This window comes from Ochotona curzoniae, unplaced genomic scaffold, assembly GCF_017591425.1.
Source record: "Ochotona curzoniae isolate NIBS_2020 unplaced genomic scaffold, NIBS_Ocur_1.0 contig_2754, whole genome shotgun sequence".
In the NCBI taxonomy this organism is placed as follows: domain Eukaryota; kingdom Metazoa; phylum Chordata; class Mammalia; order Lagomorpha; family Ochotonidae; genus Ochotona; species Ochotona curzoniae.
In genome coordinates this window covers 4,133,050-4,151,287 of record NW_024465582.1, presented here as the reverse complement: position 1 = coordinate 4,151,287, position 18,238 = coordinate 4,133,050, and the positions used below count along the sequence as shown (strand labels likewise).

The 18,238-nt window shown below is 42.4% G+C and overlaps 1 protein-coding gene across 9 annotated transcripts in view; it reads right to left on the bottom strand.

The window, feature by feature from the left end:
* MARCHF6 (membrane associated ring-CH-type finger 6) overlaps positions 1–18,238 on the bottom strand; it is a 59,121-nt gene that overhangs the window by 36,788 nt on the left and 4,095 nt on the right. For 7 of the 9 annotated variants that reach the window (XR_005883517.1, XR_005883518.1, XR_005883516.1 and 4 more), the window contains exons 2-7: positions 13,575–13,671; positions 12,790–12,863; positions 7,025–7,168; positions 4,277–4,349; positions 1,995–2,163; positions 128–317 (exon numbers count right to left, since the gene is read on the bottom strand). Coding sequence is in view for 6 of the 9 variants with exons in the window: in XM_040977405.1 (XP_040833339.1) it covers positions 128–317; positions 1,995–2,163; positions 4,277–4,349; positions 7,025–7,168; positions 12,790–12,863; positions 13,575–13,671 (747 nt within the window). In the remaining 3 variants the exon portion in view is untranslated. The remainder of the gene's footprint in view (positions 1–127; positions 318–1,994; positions 2,164–4,276; positions 4,350–7,024; positions 7,169–12,789; positions 12,864–13,574; positions 13,672–18,238) is intronic. The other 2 variants (XM_040977408.1, XM_040977409.1) reach the window with 2 other exon arrangements.

Here is an 18,238-nt window from a genome sequence, read left to right as displayed (position 1 = left end):
AGAGTAAAACGAGGCTAGAAACAGACCTTGAAAACATAAGTATTTAAACATTTTAGTCCTTCCCTCCTCTATGTAAGCTGAGAATGGATTCAGTCCAGAAGAGTGTGGGCGTGCACACAGTAGTTACCCTGGGCTCCGTTGTTGGCGTCCGCCACATCCTCCACGCCTGCGTCCTCTTCCTCCTCGTTGTCCTCCTCCTCCTCCTCGGCCTGAGGCTCCTGTACCTCAGGGTTCTCGCCCACCACGGCGTTCTCAGCCGGGGGGTCAGCAGGCTGCTCGGCAGCAGCGTTCTCTGCACCATTCCCTCCCGCCGGAGCCTGAGGACAAGAAAGCTCAGAAAGTCAGCCAATTCAGTTCTGCTCTACATCCAAACTGCACTCCGCTAAAACACACAAACACTGCTAAATTCAAAACTCAGTTTCTTTCAAAGTCATCTTTTCTAAGATCCTCTGATTTTAGATCAACTTGGCATATGAAAGCATAAACTCACTCCATAGTACAAAAATTCATTCAGCATCAATTACAAATGATGATTTCACAAAGCATTATAAGATGTACAGATCTGGCTACTTTGCATACGTTACTTGATAATCCTTTTTTATTTTATATTTGAGAGGAAGAAACAGAAAGAAATAGAATTCTTATTTACTGGTCATCCCGAAACACTTTGGCCAAAGTCTGGGAGCTGAGAACTCAGAATCCTGAGTTCCCACATGAAACCCAGTGACCGGAGCCGTCCCCACTGCCTCCTAGGATCTGCAGCAGCACGGAGACGGAATCACATCACAGATACCCAGGGACCAGTCCAGGGCTGAAACCAGGGGCTGGGACTGACCTCCCAGCAGGATAGCAGGAGCCCACGGACTTGGACGGACACCGATGCCTCCCAGGGAACTCCTTCCCAGGAAAGCTGGAGTCAGTGGTCAGATCTGGGTGTTGAACCTAGATGGGAGGCTGATGTATGGTTCCAGCATCTCCACTGCTGTGGTACATGCCTGGCACAGTCACTTCTTTTGATCCCAACATGGACTGGCTTGTGAAGGAAACCTCTTACAGCTCCTAGGAGACTGCTGACCGCTACTCGATATGGGTGATGGGCGAGTGTGACCTAACAGCTGCTGCTTCGTAGGTAAGGCTCTGTACCCAGGCAGGACCCGTTCCCAACAAGGCATCCCCTCCTTTGAGCTCTTCTCAAGTTCTGCCATCTGCCACATGCCAAACCATCACTGCATTCAAGTGACAGTAACAGTTCAGTGGAAGCAACTCTGATGTTGTGAATGATGATTCTAAAGGAAAAGTTGTATTAAAGTTTCTAAATATGAAGTGCAAGGACAAAAGTACAAATTCTACAAGTCCACCGTCAGTGTATGGGTTTCAAGTAAAATATGTATTCTGTAGAAAAAAAAGAATTGTTAACTACTGTTAAGTATTTCACGCTAGCATTTTTCACAGGGAGATTCTGTAAAGTGTATACTGCTTTCATATCCAGAGAGCAAATCTGTGGCTTTGTGGTCTCAGGATATTTCAGTAAGGTAACAAAAATCAATGTATATTCTTCTCTTCTTGACAACTCTAGCAAGCAGCATCTAACACAACACCACTCATAAAATACAAAAGAAATCTACCAGATTCTTACCAACACTGTTCCTCCTGTCAGGGCAGGTGTGGCATTTTACACAAGGGAAGCTCATCCACAGAGATGGAGCAGCTGCCTTAGTGTAACATGCACTCTCAGGAGCATGCCAGCGAAGCTCCTTCCTGACCGGAGGCTCGAGCTAACAGTCAAACCAAGGGAACTACAGCACAGAGCATCACAGTACAGTCCCAAAACTGCTCCCAACCGGCTACAAAGCAAGAGTAAAGGCACAATGGCAATCTTTCAATTGTTACATTTTCCCTCATTTTCCATACCTTTTTGCTATCCTTTGCAAGGGTCTGATCGCAGAGTGATCAGATTTTCACATCTAGCACCCATTTTGGAGGTGGGGGATTACCTCATTTTGGTGGTGCGCGGCAGCGTTGAAGGGGGGGGCGGCATGCTCCAGCCAAATTGGGGCTCCTCCGTGGACGATCTGCTCACGCAGCCACACCAAACTGATGAACGCACACAGCGTGCACGTCACCACGAAACAGCCCTGCAAACAATCTGCCAACAAATTTTCCCTATTAAAAAAAAATTACACAAATTACTTCAAGGAACACTTAAAATTAGGAAACCAAAGATAACATTCCTTGTTCATACCAAAATCTCAGGGAAAAAAAGGCCCCCCCAAAATCACAACTTTTAGGGTGAAAATCAGTTTCTCCAAATTATTTGTGATAAATAACCAATACAGTATTTAAATATTTGCATCACAGACACATAAATCTATATAATACCATAAAAAATCAAAATAATATAGAAATTAGCCATCCACAATCTATATTTTGAACATGACTAAGAACAAGGCAGCAAGCTAAAAGGAAAAAGCAATTAATACCTAACACAGGCCAAGGACTTCATGTCTGTGAGTTACTTAAGGTTCACAGCTCAGGTCCAATGCTTACTTTTCTTCATTTTACATTCAACTTTAAAAATATGTTTAATAATACCTAAACTCAAACACATTAGCAAAAATCCCTAATTTCCTCCACAAATAACACTAATGACAAAATAAAGAAATGAAAGCTTGGAGATATTAATATGCTATGCTGTATGACAAAGTCTACATTTCACTGAAATTTTTTAATTGGAAAGCAAATCAAGCTTTGATATTAACTGCAAATACACCATGATTATATTGACCCTTCAGCAACTTTATAGAGTAGTCATATATGTGAAAGCTCAGAAGACTCCCTGTTCTGTCTAAAGAAGCCAATCCTTCCCTAGATCATGTTGGTGATTTCACAATAATTAAATCTTGCTACAGGAAAATCTACTATTGTAACGGAGTGATTTTTCTTCCACAGGAAAGCTGAACAAACGTCAACCAGAAAGATCTCAGCACAGTGGCTCTGAATGCTGAGCGGTCCCTAAGACAACACCATCTGGGAAAAAACCCTCAACCAGAAAGAACCCTAACCACTCCTGCTATCTGCCACACTCACCTTTTTAAAATGCCATCATAACCACCACATAAAGCACCCCTGACTCACTGGGCTCCCAGAGAAGCCATGAAATAACCAAGACAAGTCCCAAAACTCTGCTGAGCACACAAGGAACTAACTCCCAAAGACAGAAGAGAGGTGAAAAATGGTTGTTTTAAGCCATTCGTTTTTCAGACACTTTGTGTTGCAGCAACTGGTAATGACGAATCCGAGAGGACTCAAAGAACTGAGCGTTACAACAACAACAAAGAAAACCACAATCAACAAGCCATAAAAAAATAAAAATCAAACAAAAGAAAATGAATATCACAAAATGTGGCCAAAAAATAAAATTTAAAATATTATGAGACAGCTATATACAGGCTTCAAAATTTTATGCACCAAAATAGTTTTAATTCTGTCTTGTATAGCGGTTATTAAGATACTAAAGAACTTTAAATTTCAAATATTACTCAAAAAACTTTTGTTACAAATGTTTCTAGAAATGCCAGCTCATTTCTTCAAATTATAAAGGTAACATAGGATTATAGAATGAAACAGCCAGGCCTGCCTGCAGCCACCTTCCTTGGTATCAAGCAGCAGTCCAGTTAAGTGAGCCGAAGGACCTGCTACAAGAACTACAGCAAACGGGCTTCAGCAGCTACAGTAATCTCAGGAAACATATGTTAAAAACACACGTTCCAACAAACTAAAATATAAATAACAGACACATATTCAATTATATAACAGCCTGATCAACAAAGTCATTGTACTATTACAAGACAGTCATTTAAAATTAGTGTGTTTCAGGGCCTGGCACAATAGCATAATGGTGAAGGTCCTCGCCTTAAGTGCGCCAGGATCCCACATGGGTGCTGGTTCTAATCCTGGCAGCTCCACTTCCCATCCAGCTCCCTACCTGTGGCCTGGGAAAGCAGTCGAGGATGGCCCAAGGCCGTGTGTGTGTGTGTGTGTGTGTGTGTGTGTGTGTCTTTAAAAAATACAATTAAAATAAAATAAAATCAGTGTGTTTCAAAGAAACATCAGTTACATGTAATCTCAGCTACTTGTACCACAGCTATAACTGCCACATAAGTGGCATGAATTATATGCCCTTAAAACAAAATAATTTTCAGATCATAACAAAAGGAAATACAAGCATATGACAACAGCACTGCACAGCGTTTCCCATCACAGCTTCAATACTCACGTGGACAGCATGTCTAGTGGCAGTGTCAGCAGTGAGCTCACGGAGCCAGTAAACAAGCACTTGTAGATGCGGCCTACCAAAGAGACACAGCTCACATCATAAAATCATAGTTTAACATGGAATTCCATGAATGCCACCAACATAATCGTTTTTAGTTATTATATGACTCAGTTTCAATTTTTTAAAAACATGGGCAAACATAAAGTAACCACTGAAAACAGATATTTTCACAATGCTTACTTCTTAGATTTTTTTTTAATTTTATTGGAAAGACAAATTTACAAAGAAAAGGAGAGACAGAAAGGAAAAGCTTTGCCATTCACTGATTCACTCCCCAAGTGGCCACAATGGGCTGGAGCTGAGCTGAAGACAGGAGCTTCTTCCAGGTCTCCCATGCAGGTACAGGGTCCCAAGCCTGTGGGTCATCCTCGACTGCTTTCCCAGGCCACAAGCAGTGAGTTAGATGGGGAGTGGAGCAGACAGGACACAAACCAGTAACCAAATGGGATACTAGGGCTGGAATATGGAGGATTAGCCGGTTGAGCCACAGTGTCAGCCCCTGTAAGTTTTGTCAAGGTTTACCAGCTTGGTATTAAATGAGCTGAATGTGCGGTCTCCCAGGTAGTACTGTCCCAAATACTTGGGATATCTATCATCTCCTGCTTTCCCAGGCACACTAGGAGGGAGCTAGATTAGAAGCCAAGCAGTTGGACCTGACCCAGAGCTCTGGTTTAAGACGCCGGAGTCACAAGCTGTAGCTTAATTTGCTGCGTCACAACATCAGCCCTGACGCTACTTTTCTATTTCTAGAGCATTTCATAATTCTCCCCCAAAATGAAATTGGCAACAGAAGTTGCTTACAAGGCCTGGCGCAATAGTGTAGTGGTTAAAGTCCTCGCTTTGCACGCACCAGGATCCCACATGTGCACTGGTTCTAATCCTGGCGGCCCTGCTTCCCTTCCAGCTCCCTGCTTGTGGCCTGGGAAAGCAGTTGAGGATGGCCCAAGGCCTTGGGACCCTGCACCCGTGTGGGAGACCTGGAAGAGCTCGTGGCTCCTGGCTTCAGATTGGCTCAGCTCCAGCCGTTGTGGTCACTTGGGGAGTAAATCATCGGACGGAAGATCTTCCTCTCTGTCTCTCCTCTCTGTATATCTGACTTTCCAATAAATAAATAAATCTTAAAAAAAAAACAATAATAAAGTAAAATAAAATAAAGTAAATCTTTAAAAAAAAAAAACAGAAGCTGCATACAGTTGCATCTTCCATGTTAAGATGGTCTGTGAGGCCAGCTAGCACTGTGAGGTAAGCCGCAGCTTCCGGCCAGTAGCCCGTTTAGAGGGCCAGCAGCTCTGCCTCTGCCCAGCCCCCAGCTAATGCGCGGGAGAAGGTAACAGGGGATGCTCCAAGTGTTCCTGTCCTTGCCACCCACACGGAAGCCAGGATCAACTTCCTGGCGTTGCGGCCACTTGGAGAACAAACCAGCAGATGAAGGCCTCTGCTTCCATCACTCGACTTTTCAAATAAACAGATGAACTTTTTTCAAATTCACCTGGAATTTTAGTTTCAGGTTGTTACCTAGAATCTGATTTCTGTAGAGTCAGAATAATTGAGTCAAATATAAAAAAGAAATACCTTTGCTTCTCCTTCTCTGAATCTCTCCTATCTTTACAGCCCCCTCGATGTGTGCGCGCCCATGCACACACGCGCCTGCTTACACTTGGAATTATCTGCTCCTTCTTCTGCATTACACCCGAGGAAACCACTTAGGGTTCAGCCTCTGCGTTCAGTAATTTACTTCTCAACGGTGTCGATTCTATTTGCTCCATCTCTCAAGAGGTTCATCTCCATGATCAATTAAGCTAATTTTAAGAAGACATGAAGATATTAATATTTATTCAAAACTCCAAGAGTATTTTCCTGTATGTGTCTCCTCTGCCAGCAGCAGTCTATGCAGTCCTCTGCGAGAGACCCCCTAAGGGTCGGAGCGCAGGGTCTGGGGGTACGCTCCCCTTCCTCAGCACCAGTATGTCTGTGGGTATCTTTGTAAAAGCAAGAGGGTATTCTCAGAAAAATCCGCAGTCTGGACTCCTTGAAAAACTCTCGTATACTTCAAGGAATACAACCTGAATTTCTGCTAAGCATCATCTGATTTTACTTTTTCAATGCTTCCAAGAACTTTCATTACTTGTCTCTATATACTCTGTTTTTCTTTCCCACATTTAAGAAAGTACCTATTAAAACCTCAGATCAGATGAATATTTTCTAAGTGAAACATGACTAAATATATGACAATATAGCACCAAACTGGACATAATTCAAATAAGAATAATATATCACTACTTCATAATAACAAACGGCAAGGGACCCGGTACCATGGCCTAGCGGCTAAAGTCCTCGCCTTGAACGCTCCGGGATCCCATATGGGCACCGGCTCTAATCCGGGCATCCCAGCTTCCCATCCAGCTCCCTGCTTGTGACCTGGGAAAGCAGTCGAGGACAGCCCAAGGCCCTGGGTTCCTGCACCCGCAAGGGAGACCCAGAGAAAGTTCCTGGCTCCTGGCTTCAGGCAGGCGCAGCACCGGCCATTGTGGTCACTTGGGGAGTGAATCACCAGATGGAAGATCTTCCTCTCTGTCTCTCCTCCTCTCTATATATATCTGACTTTGCAATAAAAAAAAAATATTTATTTTTAAAAAATAAACGGCTAAACAGTATCTAAATCATCCCAATCAGATGCCCGATACTCACATGCTGTAAGAGGAACCACTCCCAACCACGCGAAGGCCACAAGTGTATAATGAAACCAGTATCGGATTGCAGTGCCAATGCTGGTAACCAGTCCTGCAAATATGTCTTGGATTGGAAGCCGGGAAGGCATATCTGGAGAATAAACTATAAAGGAAAAAAAGGGGGGCATATAATCTCATTAATCTTTTAAAATGGCATAATAAAATACACATGTAAAACTATATTAACTTTCCAAATCTGTATTATTCTTAAAATTTTCTCATATTAAAAATGTGAATCAAATACTTACAGTCATATCCCATTTACCCAAGAAAAATCATTTATAAAGCAAATAACACGGAAGATGCAGCAATCAACAAAAAAGAGCTTCAGGCAGGAAGAAAGATTGAGTAGAAGCTCCTAGCCCTCATTCAGTCCTGACTCACACAACGCTAACCGCACGTGTTAGCATTTAAATAGCATACTTATTTAGTTTTCCACACTATAAAAAATCAGATGATGCAAACAAGAGCAGAGGGAGGAATTATAAAGAACTTCTTACATTATAAGCATGAGACCAAGCATTCAAACAGCAGAGTCATTTCACATGAGAGCAAATGAAGCACCCACACCGTCCCATGTTCACACACACTGCTGAGTCTCCCATGACAACGTCAGGCCTCCCCAGGTCCCCTGCAACACACTCAACATGCTCACAGAACAATCTGGTCATGCCTTACAAAGACTTTTTTTTTAAAGATACTTTCAATAAAAACCATGGCTTATGTTCTCTGTAACAGGTAACTGAGAAAGAAACTCTAAGATAAACAATTCTTTCTCCAGAGACCTAGGCAAAAGCTCTCACACATAAATATTTTAAAAATCAAAGTTCAAGAAACTTTAAAAGCACTGCCATAAACTAACATCCACATACAGGGAGCAATTAGCAAGAGGTATCTTTTGACAGCTTAACTACATAGACCACTGACTTCAACAGAATATTTGCTATACAAGAGCAAGTCATTAACCATTAATAACTGTTCCTAAGGAAACAGCATACGATTGCAATTAAAACTAAAATGTACAAAACATGCTTTAATTGGAGTCAAAGTGAAAACCCACATAAGTATCTCAAGCTTCATGAAGACATGCACCTGGTCTTAATTGGCTATACACCTTAATAACTCACAGTACTTTTACCCACTACTGAAAAGGAAATACTACAAAGTAATACAACTGTAATTTTTTATGCTGTTAATATAAAGCACCAAAAGTAACGTCATATCTTTAACCAATTACAATTATCACATAAAAACAAAGTAAAGCCATCACTAATTTATGACATTCATACTGAGCAGCTATGTTGTTTTTGTTTTGTTTTTTAAAGCCAATCAATTCAGGAACCAAATTTGTGACAGGGAAGAATCCCAAAATGAGCAATACCTCAAACTGCTAATAACATGCCATTACAATCCTATAATTTGGGTAAATATCAATTTTTAATAGGCACAAGAATTATTAAAATTTTAAAGACCTGTAAAATACCAAGTATTTACAAATACTAGCTAAAATGTTAACAAAAATCCCATGGAAAAGAATTCATATCTGAACAGTATTGGAAACCAAGGCCACTGCTGTTAATTTTTTTTTAATCTCTATAATTGTTTTGGAATTACGTTTTTAAAGAGAACCCTTACTGTTTAGAGACACATAATGAGATACTTACAGAATTATAAAAGACAGAGTATTTTTCTAAAAAGATTTATTTTTATTGCAAAGTCAGATATAGAGAGAGGAGGAAGAGAAAGATCGTCCGATGAGTCACTCCAAGTGACTGCAACAGCCGGAGCTGAGCCAGGCTGAAGCCAGAAGCCAAGAGAGCTTCTTCTGGGTCTCCCACACAGGTACAGAGTCCCAAGGCTTTAGGCTGTCCTGGGCTGCTTTCCCAGGCCACAAACAGGGAGCTAGATAGATGGGAAGTGGGCCACTGGGATTAGAACTGGCACCCAAATGGGATCCTGGCACGTTCAAGGCGAGGACTTTAGTCACTAGGCCACCACACCAGGCCCGACAGTACTTTTTATTTTTTGAAACTCTCTTGTACAGTTTATTTTTGGTGAATGTTGTATTCTTCACAACTGCTTCTTTGCTTATATATTTGGGAGGGAGAGTTCCAGAGAGAAGGACAAGGCAGGGAGCATGTTCCATCTGCTGACTAACACCCAGGGCCAGGCCTGGCCAAAGCCAGGAGCCAGAGCTTTCTCCTCGTCTCTCATATGGGCGCAGAAGCCCAACCTCTGGGCCATCCTCTGCTTTCCCAGGCGCATTAGCAGGGAGCTGAATGGGAAATGGAAGCATCCAGAATGCAGGCAGGGGGCTAATCTGCTGAACAAATAATGCTGGCCAAAGCACATCTGCTTTAAAAGTATTTCTGGGTGGTTTTATTTATTTAAAAAAAAAAAAAGTTTAGTTTTAGTAACACTATAATAATAATATAAAAATAATAATTTTTAAATTTAATCTAAAAAGTATATTTGCATTGTAAGTATCCCAAATGGTTGCCGGACAAAGTCCCAGGTGCTCCACTTCCGATACAGCTGCCTGGTCACGGCCTGGGAAAGCAACAGAGGCTGTCTCAAGTCCTTGGGCCTGGCACCCACATGCGAGTTCCAGAAGAAATTCCTGGCTCCAGAAGGCTCCGAACCAGTGGATGGAAGATCAATCGCTCCCTTTCTGTCTCTCCTCTTTCAAATAAGAGAGTATTTTTTCTTGAGTTTTTAAAAATAAATTTATTTTGACCACATTTACTTTTTAAAAAGATCGATATATCTGAAAGGTAGAGTAACATGAAGGAAAGAAAGAAAGGAAAGAAAGAGAACAATCTGTCCACTGGCTCTCTCCTCACACGAGAAAGGCTTGATTTCTAAAATTCAGCTCCTTGTTAACGGCCTGGAAAGGCAGAGGGCTTATGGCTCAAGTCATTAGGCCCCCGCACCCATGTGGGAGACCTGTAACAAGCTCCTGGCTTCAAACCAGGCAACCTCTGGCCAATGCAGCCATTTGGGAAGTAAACCAGTGAATGGGAGATTTCTTTTTCTGCCTCTCCTTGTAATTAAAAAAAAAAAGAGGTGGGGGCAGGGCTAGGCCAGCCAGGAGCTGGGAAATCCATCAGGGGTTTTCCCGTGTGGGGTATCAGGGTCCCAAGCCTTGGGGGCATGTCTTTCCAGGTATGTCCACCAAGAAACTGGATTGGAAGCACAGCAGCCAGGACTTCAACTAGCACTCCCATATGGAATGCCAATGTTGAAGGTTAGCCAGCAGCACCACAATATCAGCCTTGGGTTTTTTTGTTTGGTTTGGTTTTGGTGGTTGTTGTTCTATTTTTAAGGCAACAAAATCTAAAAAGTAAAGTAGGAAATAAGAGCACAGATAAAAAAACACTCCCCAAAGAGTAGAAAGTGGCCCCGATTGTAGGCGACTGCCCAGGTTGCCTTGTACCTAATAAGCAGGTGTTACACTACTAGAACAAATGCAGCTAATAGCTGCATTTGGGCCTCATTAATGCCACTCTGGGCCTCATTAATGCCAAATTTATGTTAACTATACCACTGTGCCAGCAGAGTTGCCTATTCTATTCTTTTTTTTCCCCAAAGATACATAGATGGGCAGAAACTGGCATGCAGGCATATCTGAGACCTGAGGCTTGGGGCCCCAGGCAGGCAAGGCCCCAGGGTGGCATGACATCACCGGAGTACCATGTTGCAAGTTCACAGGCATGGGGCCTGTACACTGCTCAGGAAAGGAGGCCTGCTAAGGAAGGATGTTGGCAGATGAGGAGTGACTTCTGGAAGACTTTCACCAACCAGGCTACTGCACTTACAGGTAAGAGAGGAGACTGACACCATGTAGTTAGGTGGAAGGAAATGCAAGGACCCTTTAGGGCCAAACCAATACATCCACTCATGTAGGAGACCCAAGCTGGGCTTGTTGGTATCAATCACCACTTACAGGCACACACAAAAGAAATGGCTGGTGGGCATGCTTAGCAGGACTCAACCACACTACCCACCAGTGAGTGTCAGGGCAGGGGGTAGACCATGTCAGGCTGGACCACAACACTAACCAGCATGCAAGAGAACCAGGTCTGGGAGCAGATTCTGTGGACTCACCCCATGGGACTGCCATACCAGCTGGTTTGTTCAAGGCCTGGGAATGGTGATGGGCCAAGCTAGGCATGACCACAGAACTCACCAACACTCATGGGTACTGGGATTGGGAATAGCCCAGCCAGATCCAGGCTGATCATCTGCAGGTGCACCCAAGAATTAAGTGTGGGGTAGGCTAGGCTGCCACATCCACCAGGTACACACAAAGTTTGTGTGTAGACTGATGTGGGTGGGACTGAGCTGGACCCAGCACTGACTGGTACACACAAGAGTCAGGTCCGGGGTTACCACTGGTGAGGTTTCTACAACTGGATCACTGTACTCAGAACTCCAAACATACAGGGAAGATTACAGGATCTGTGATCTGAGCATGGAGTGCATATGTCAGAACTGTGTCTCCTCAGCTGTTGAAGCCTGTAGAGCACACCGCAAGCTCAGATGCAGATGGGAGACATGACAACCATTGAGGCTTGCAGAGGACATCTAGTACCATGGAGGACAGAACAAATTGGACAGCTCTCCTGGGCAAACTTTGACAGTGAGTATCTGGGTGAGTTGAGACTCTAAGGTGAACTATGTCAGCCAATGGACCTGGGAAGGATTTCTTCAACCTTGGAGCAATGAAATCAGCAGCATCTCAGAACTACCAAAGCTACTTAAGCAGTATGCTCAGAACATGCTCCACAGCGGGAAACCCCGGGATGAGATTAGGTGGCCATCCCCCATCCACCCCCCCCAGTATTGATGTGGTTTGGGCTGCTTTCCCCAAATCCACTATCCCCCATTCCTTGATCCTCCCTACGCTAACCCGTGGTCCACACAGGCACGCATCCTTCTCAGCTCTGTAAACATCATCAAAAATAAATGGTATATTTTTAACAGAATAAAAGACAGGAATTATAAAAATAATACATAATGAAAATGACAGAGTATAGATACCCAGAAAAAAATGTTTTCCCATGGTATAAAATCTGGGAGATGCACAAAATATAAAGACTAGAAAAAACTGACCCCCCACCCCCGTCTACAATATTAATACATTGTTAATATTGACAGTATTAAAAAAAAAAGAGTTGAAAGTGAGCAAAACAGGGAGATAGGTACAAGTAGGCTCATTATGTACACCTCTGTAGATGCTTGACCCTGTCTATAATTACAAGCCTAAAAATAAAAGCAAAAATAGAACCTACAAAATAACAGGGATATGTTAAAAGATGAGTTCTTATGCATTATCATTACCAAAGGCAATGAGGCTGAAAATGCTTGCTCTAAAATTACTAAAACCTATTCGAGAGGCTAGAGCCATGACATGGTAGGTGAAGAGATGCTGGCATCCCATGAGGGCAGGGTCTGCCACACTCCTCATCTAGCTTAACAGTGATCCACCGCGGCAGTGGGCGGGGGACTGTGGGAGTGGGACACCCCAAGGAGGTTCCTGGGCACAGACTGGCCCACCTATGGTCACTGTGGCCAATTGGGGAGTGAGTCTGCAGTGAATCCTTTTAACTCCGCCTTTCAAATAAATAAACCTCTAAAATAAATGACTGAACACTTAATGCTGCCAGTAATAACAAAACACACACACACACACCCCACACTGAAAGCTTCTAAACAACTTACTTGGTGTGAAAGCAAATCTGTGCTTGCATAATTCACAGTATTCTTTTCGACTGTGTTTCAGCCACTGAACTAAGCTGCAATTACAAATATACTCTTAAGAACAGCTTACAAACAAGAAGCATCAAGGTTTCATTGAAAACTAATGTTACTTGCATTAAGCTCTACATATTACAGAGCTTTCACAATTCTGACAATTCCAAATTTTTTAATTCTCACAATTTCAAACTTAAAAAATATTAACTTTTCATAAATCCCTTCTAAAAGTAAAAAACACAAAACAATGTATCAATGTTATAAAAAATAGTGACAATCTTACTATAAAGAGCCAGTTAATCTAAATGGTAATTTGTAACTCCTCAAATTAAATAACTAGGGAAGAATCTCCAGGCAGTCCCATCAGTTCTGACAGGGATCAGAAAAGTGGGTCTTGAGCTTTGTTTCCTCAGCTGCATGATAATATTCCACCCCAAGAATTCCTGGTAAAGACTTAAACTAGTTTCCTTGTGATAAAAGTATTTCATAAATGTAAGCCACAATGCAAACAAAACCAGAAAAGTAAAATTCCAATGTCCAAAAATAAGCTCTCCATAGTAGAAATAACAAAAGGGTACTCAATTGCATCTAGGTCATCTACCAAAATAATAGGCATGGTATTAAGAACTACAGACAGTTCCTTTTTCAATATTTTAAGAGTTTTTAAAATTATAGAGTTTCTTAAAATGATCATTCTAATTACATAAATGACAAAACCTTGAGATTTATAAAATTTTCTCAGTGCAACTTACCACTCTTGATGGATAAATTTAATACTGCCAGTACATACACAAGGATGATAAAGAGGCTTCTCGGGCGTTCCTTCTGACCGGCAGACTCTACAAATGTCTGTTAATGGAAAAGAAAATTGAACAATCATGAGCTATAACTTAAAAAAAAAAATAGTTTAATTTGGTAAATACTATCATCTGGCAAAATATTAATCAATTGCATACAAAACTGAAGATTATGACTGATATGTGTCTACATAAAATCTTAAAACTTCCTTTAAGAATTTTAAAAGGTTGTTCTTACATGGGAGAACTCTGTAAATAAAGTTCAGGTAACAATAACAACTGACTTTATTTAAAACCACATTTTCATTTATTGAACAGAAACAAAAATCAAGTCACCAATAGTGTCCTAACAGTTTCAAACTCCAGTATTATTGGTTTATTGTACTAATTAAACTCAGTTTGAATTCCACACAGCATAAATGAGGGTTTAACACTACAACACAGGGACAAGAATAGGAGACACCCCTTTGAGAAGGTACCTCACCCCAGAAACTGGAAACAGAAGAGTGGGGCAGGACTCAACTCAGGCAGATAGAACCCATCTAGGGCTGCCTGAAGCAGAAGCTAAGAGAGCCCAGGCCAATGTGTCAGTACAGGAGAGCCTCTCACCCTCGCCACCAGCCAAGCAGTTCCAAAGACATCCGTCTGTACTTCAAGGTAAAAAAAATGAGAAGATCAACAGCTCTTCCAAAATACAGCTTCATAAATTTTTCATTAGTGTATCAGAAAATTCGCAACCTTTATTATCCCCAATGACAAAAGAAAACAAAATATTAAACTTCTAAATTAACTTATTTTACAACTAGGATGTTCCCTGAGTTCTCTATGGTAAAATGAAAACTCCTAAGCCAAACACAATTAAACAATATATGCCATGTACACACAAACAACTCTTAACCACAGTGAAGAATTTGGGAACTTTGGAATAACATAAAGAGCAGAACCTCCCAGTCAGCTATACCCAAAGACAGAAGGGAAAGTCTGCAAATCCTAAGCGGAATTCAACAACCATCACGGGAACAAACATTGGCTCATTTGTAACGCTTGTAAGATAAAGACAGCAAGAAGTGTTAGCACAGGATTATGTAACACACACAAATTGGAACACTCCTGGCAGGAATGTGCTTCTCTCACTAGTCAGTTTCTGGAGAGACCCTGAATACACTTGTACCTTCATGAGAAAGGGTAAGAAGTAGTACGCCTCAAGTCCCTAAAAGCATATTTCTAGGTAAGCAGGAACCTAATTCTACCTTAAAACCATTCGTTACAAATTCTTCTACACAGACCTGGTTCAAGAATCAATACTATAAACCTTTGCAGAACTGACTGCATTTCACTCACAATGAAATGTGACCACATCAATTTCCCTCAAGAGCACGCTAACAGGAAAAGCCAAGGTTACTGCAACGAGGCCTCAAAGAACGGCAGCAAGCCCCAGTTAAAACACCTACATGGCAAACACTTGGCTGTTTATACTCAGATCCAGCCAGCCTGCCCTGAATTTTAATAGGCACAGACATGCCACATTAGGAAATTACCAGGGAAAAGTGCCAAAGAGATGCGCTACAACTGCTCTCTTTCCTCAGCAAAACTGCCACAGCTTGGTCAATCCAGGACGAACACTGCTTCCCTACCATTGATTACTCAACAGAAAAACCTTCAACAAGGCAGATATATACCTCATGACTAAATATTTTTTCTGGAAGGATGCATAAGAAACTGTAAATCTATGATGGATCAGAAGTAGGGGAAAGGAAATTTTTCCTCTTTGTTGTGTAAGCAGTTTATTACATATATTCGTGTAGTGTTTCACTGATATTTTATTTCCTAAAGCAATATTTTCCAAATACATACGTTCAGATGTACAAAAAAAATGTTCATAGCAGCACAACTCACAATACACAAAAACCAGAATCTACCTCAATTACCTAGCAACAATAAAACAAACTTCAGTATATTCACATAGTGTAACTCTACACTGGCCATAAGAACAAACCAGTTCAAGTTACAAACAAAGATTTGGTTTTATCTTTAAAAAAAAAAATTAACTTATCTCAAAAAGTCTTTTTTAAAAAGTCAGATGTAAAGCATATCCACTAAAAAACTTGAATGTAACCAGTTTAAATACATAAAATGCAACATCTACCACTCCCACTGGGGCTTCAAGTTGCTTGTGGGGAGACCGGAGAGGGCTTAGGGCTCCAGATCAGGACCAAGTAGACACACAGTTTCCTTTAGCTGCTGCCAAGCAGTGTAGTTATTTATTGTTTGAGACTTACTTATTTTTACTGGCAAGTCAGATTTACAGAGTGAAGGAGAGACAAAGATCTTCCACCTTCCGATTCACTCCCCTAGGGCCGCAAGGATCAGTGCTGAGCCCATCAGATGCCAGGAACCAGAAACTTCTTCCAGATCTCCCACACAGCTGCAGGATTCCAAGGCTTTGGACCATCCTCAAGTTTATTACGAACCGAGCATTTAGGCAAGCAACCAGTGACAAATTTACATCTCACCTCTGCTTAAAACCCTCCCTTAAATCCCTATGCCACCAAAAGTAAAAGTCAATTTTAAGTTCTGTATTCTAGTATCCTCTCTACACATCCCACTGGTCCCATGACCTGACCCTATTACACCGACATTTCCTCTGCTTCATTCACTGCAGTCCAGTGACACTGTTCTCAGGTTCTTTCTGAACACTCTACTTCCCACTGGCCAGTCCTTCTGCCCGGAATGCCCTACCCATAGGGAGTGGGCATCGCTGCTTCACTGTCACAGTGGTCCCTGGCTTGTCACTACCTTGTCCCTTCCAACGAGTAAACCAGTAATGTTCCACAATGCTTACAAGCTTCTATTATGCCATAAATTCATTACATATTTATCTCCTACCTTCCTTTTCTCCTCTGTCAAACTCTCTAAAAGAGGTTTTTCCTAATTTTTTCCCTGCATACACCAAGAACAAAAAGTGGCAACGGCTTACAACGGGTGCTCAGTAAACCCTTGTCAAACAAACGCACATATGCTCAGCCGGAAGCACGCCAAAGCAGTGAAAGTGGATGTCTGGTATAAAGAAAGCAGCAGACAGGTCCGGAGACAGACAACCATGAGGTTCTAGAGAGAACAGCTGCCTATCTCACTGACAACTTTCATTCTTTTAACTCAAGGGCCTCCTGTGTCCCATGCTGGGTAAACTGGATTGTGAAACACTGTAGCTTCACTTCTTTTACACAAGTTCCACAGACCATGAAGAACTGTTACTTCAGTATTCCATAAATATACTCAGATGCTTGTATTACATTCTGCCAGTGCTTTGTCACTGGGTCGCACTGCAGTGGGCTTCACCACCACCTACAACCCATGCAAGCACAGGCACTCCGCTGCTGAGCCAGGTCCTGCTAATGAGTGTCCAAATGCATAGACCCCACCACCCACAAGGGGACCTGAATGGAGTTCCAAGCAACTGGATGTGGCCTGACCCAGCCCCAGTCATTGTGGCCACTTTTGCGGGGGAATCAGTGAATGGAAGATCTGTCTTCCCTCTTTTTTTATTTATTTTTATTGGAAAGGCACATATACAGAGAGGAGAGGTAGAAATATCTTCCAGCTGCTGGTTCTCTCCCCAAGTGGCTACAACAACTAGAGCTGAGCAGTTCTGAAGCCAGGAGCCAGGAGCTATTCCAGGTCTCCCATTTGGGAAGCTTTGGGTCATCCTCTGCTGCTTTCCCAGGCCACAAGCAGGGAGCTAGATAGAAGCAGGACCGCTGGGATACAAACTAGCATTAACATGGGATCCTGATACATGCAGGGCTTCAGCTACCAGGCTATCTGCCGGGGCCCCAACTTTGTATTTCAAATAAACTATCTTTAAAACATGAAAATCTGGGCCCGGCGCGGTGGCACAGCGGTTAAGGTCCTTGCCTTGCACGCCCCGGATCCCATATGGGCGCCGGTTCTAATCCCAGCGGCCCCGCTTCCCTTCCAGCTCCCTGCCTGTGGCCCGGGAAAGCAGTCGAGGGCAGCCCAAGGCTTTGGGACCCTGCACCCACGTGGGAGACCCGGAAGAGGCTGCTGGCTTCGGATCGGCATAGCATCAGCCGTTGTGCTCACTTGGGGAGTGAATCATCGGACGGAAGATCTTCCTCTCTGTCTCTCCTCTCTGTATATCTGCCTTTCCAATAAAAATAAAATAAATTAAAAAAAAAAAAACCATGAAAATCTGTGGTTCCAGAACCATGCCTCAAAAGGCTAACCCTTCCCTTATGAGTGCCAGGATCCCATCTAAGCACCTAGTTCATGTCCAGGCTGCTCCCTACTTGTGGCCTGGGAAAGCTGTCAAGGGTGGCCCAAAGTCTTGGCATCCTGAACCCATATGGGAGACCCAGAAGAAGCTCCTAGCTCCTGACTTAGGATCGGCTTGGCTTCAGCCCTTAAGCCCACTTGGGGAGTGAACTAGCACATGGAAGATCTTATGTCTGTTTGTTTCTCTATAAATTTTCCTTCCAACAAAAATGAATATGTCTTTTAAAAAGAAAAGATATTACACAGCACAGCATGAGGAAACCTAGTATGTTAGCAGATTACACAGTATCAAACTGTATTTCCAAATAACACTTCTGTTGTAA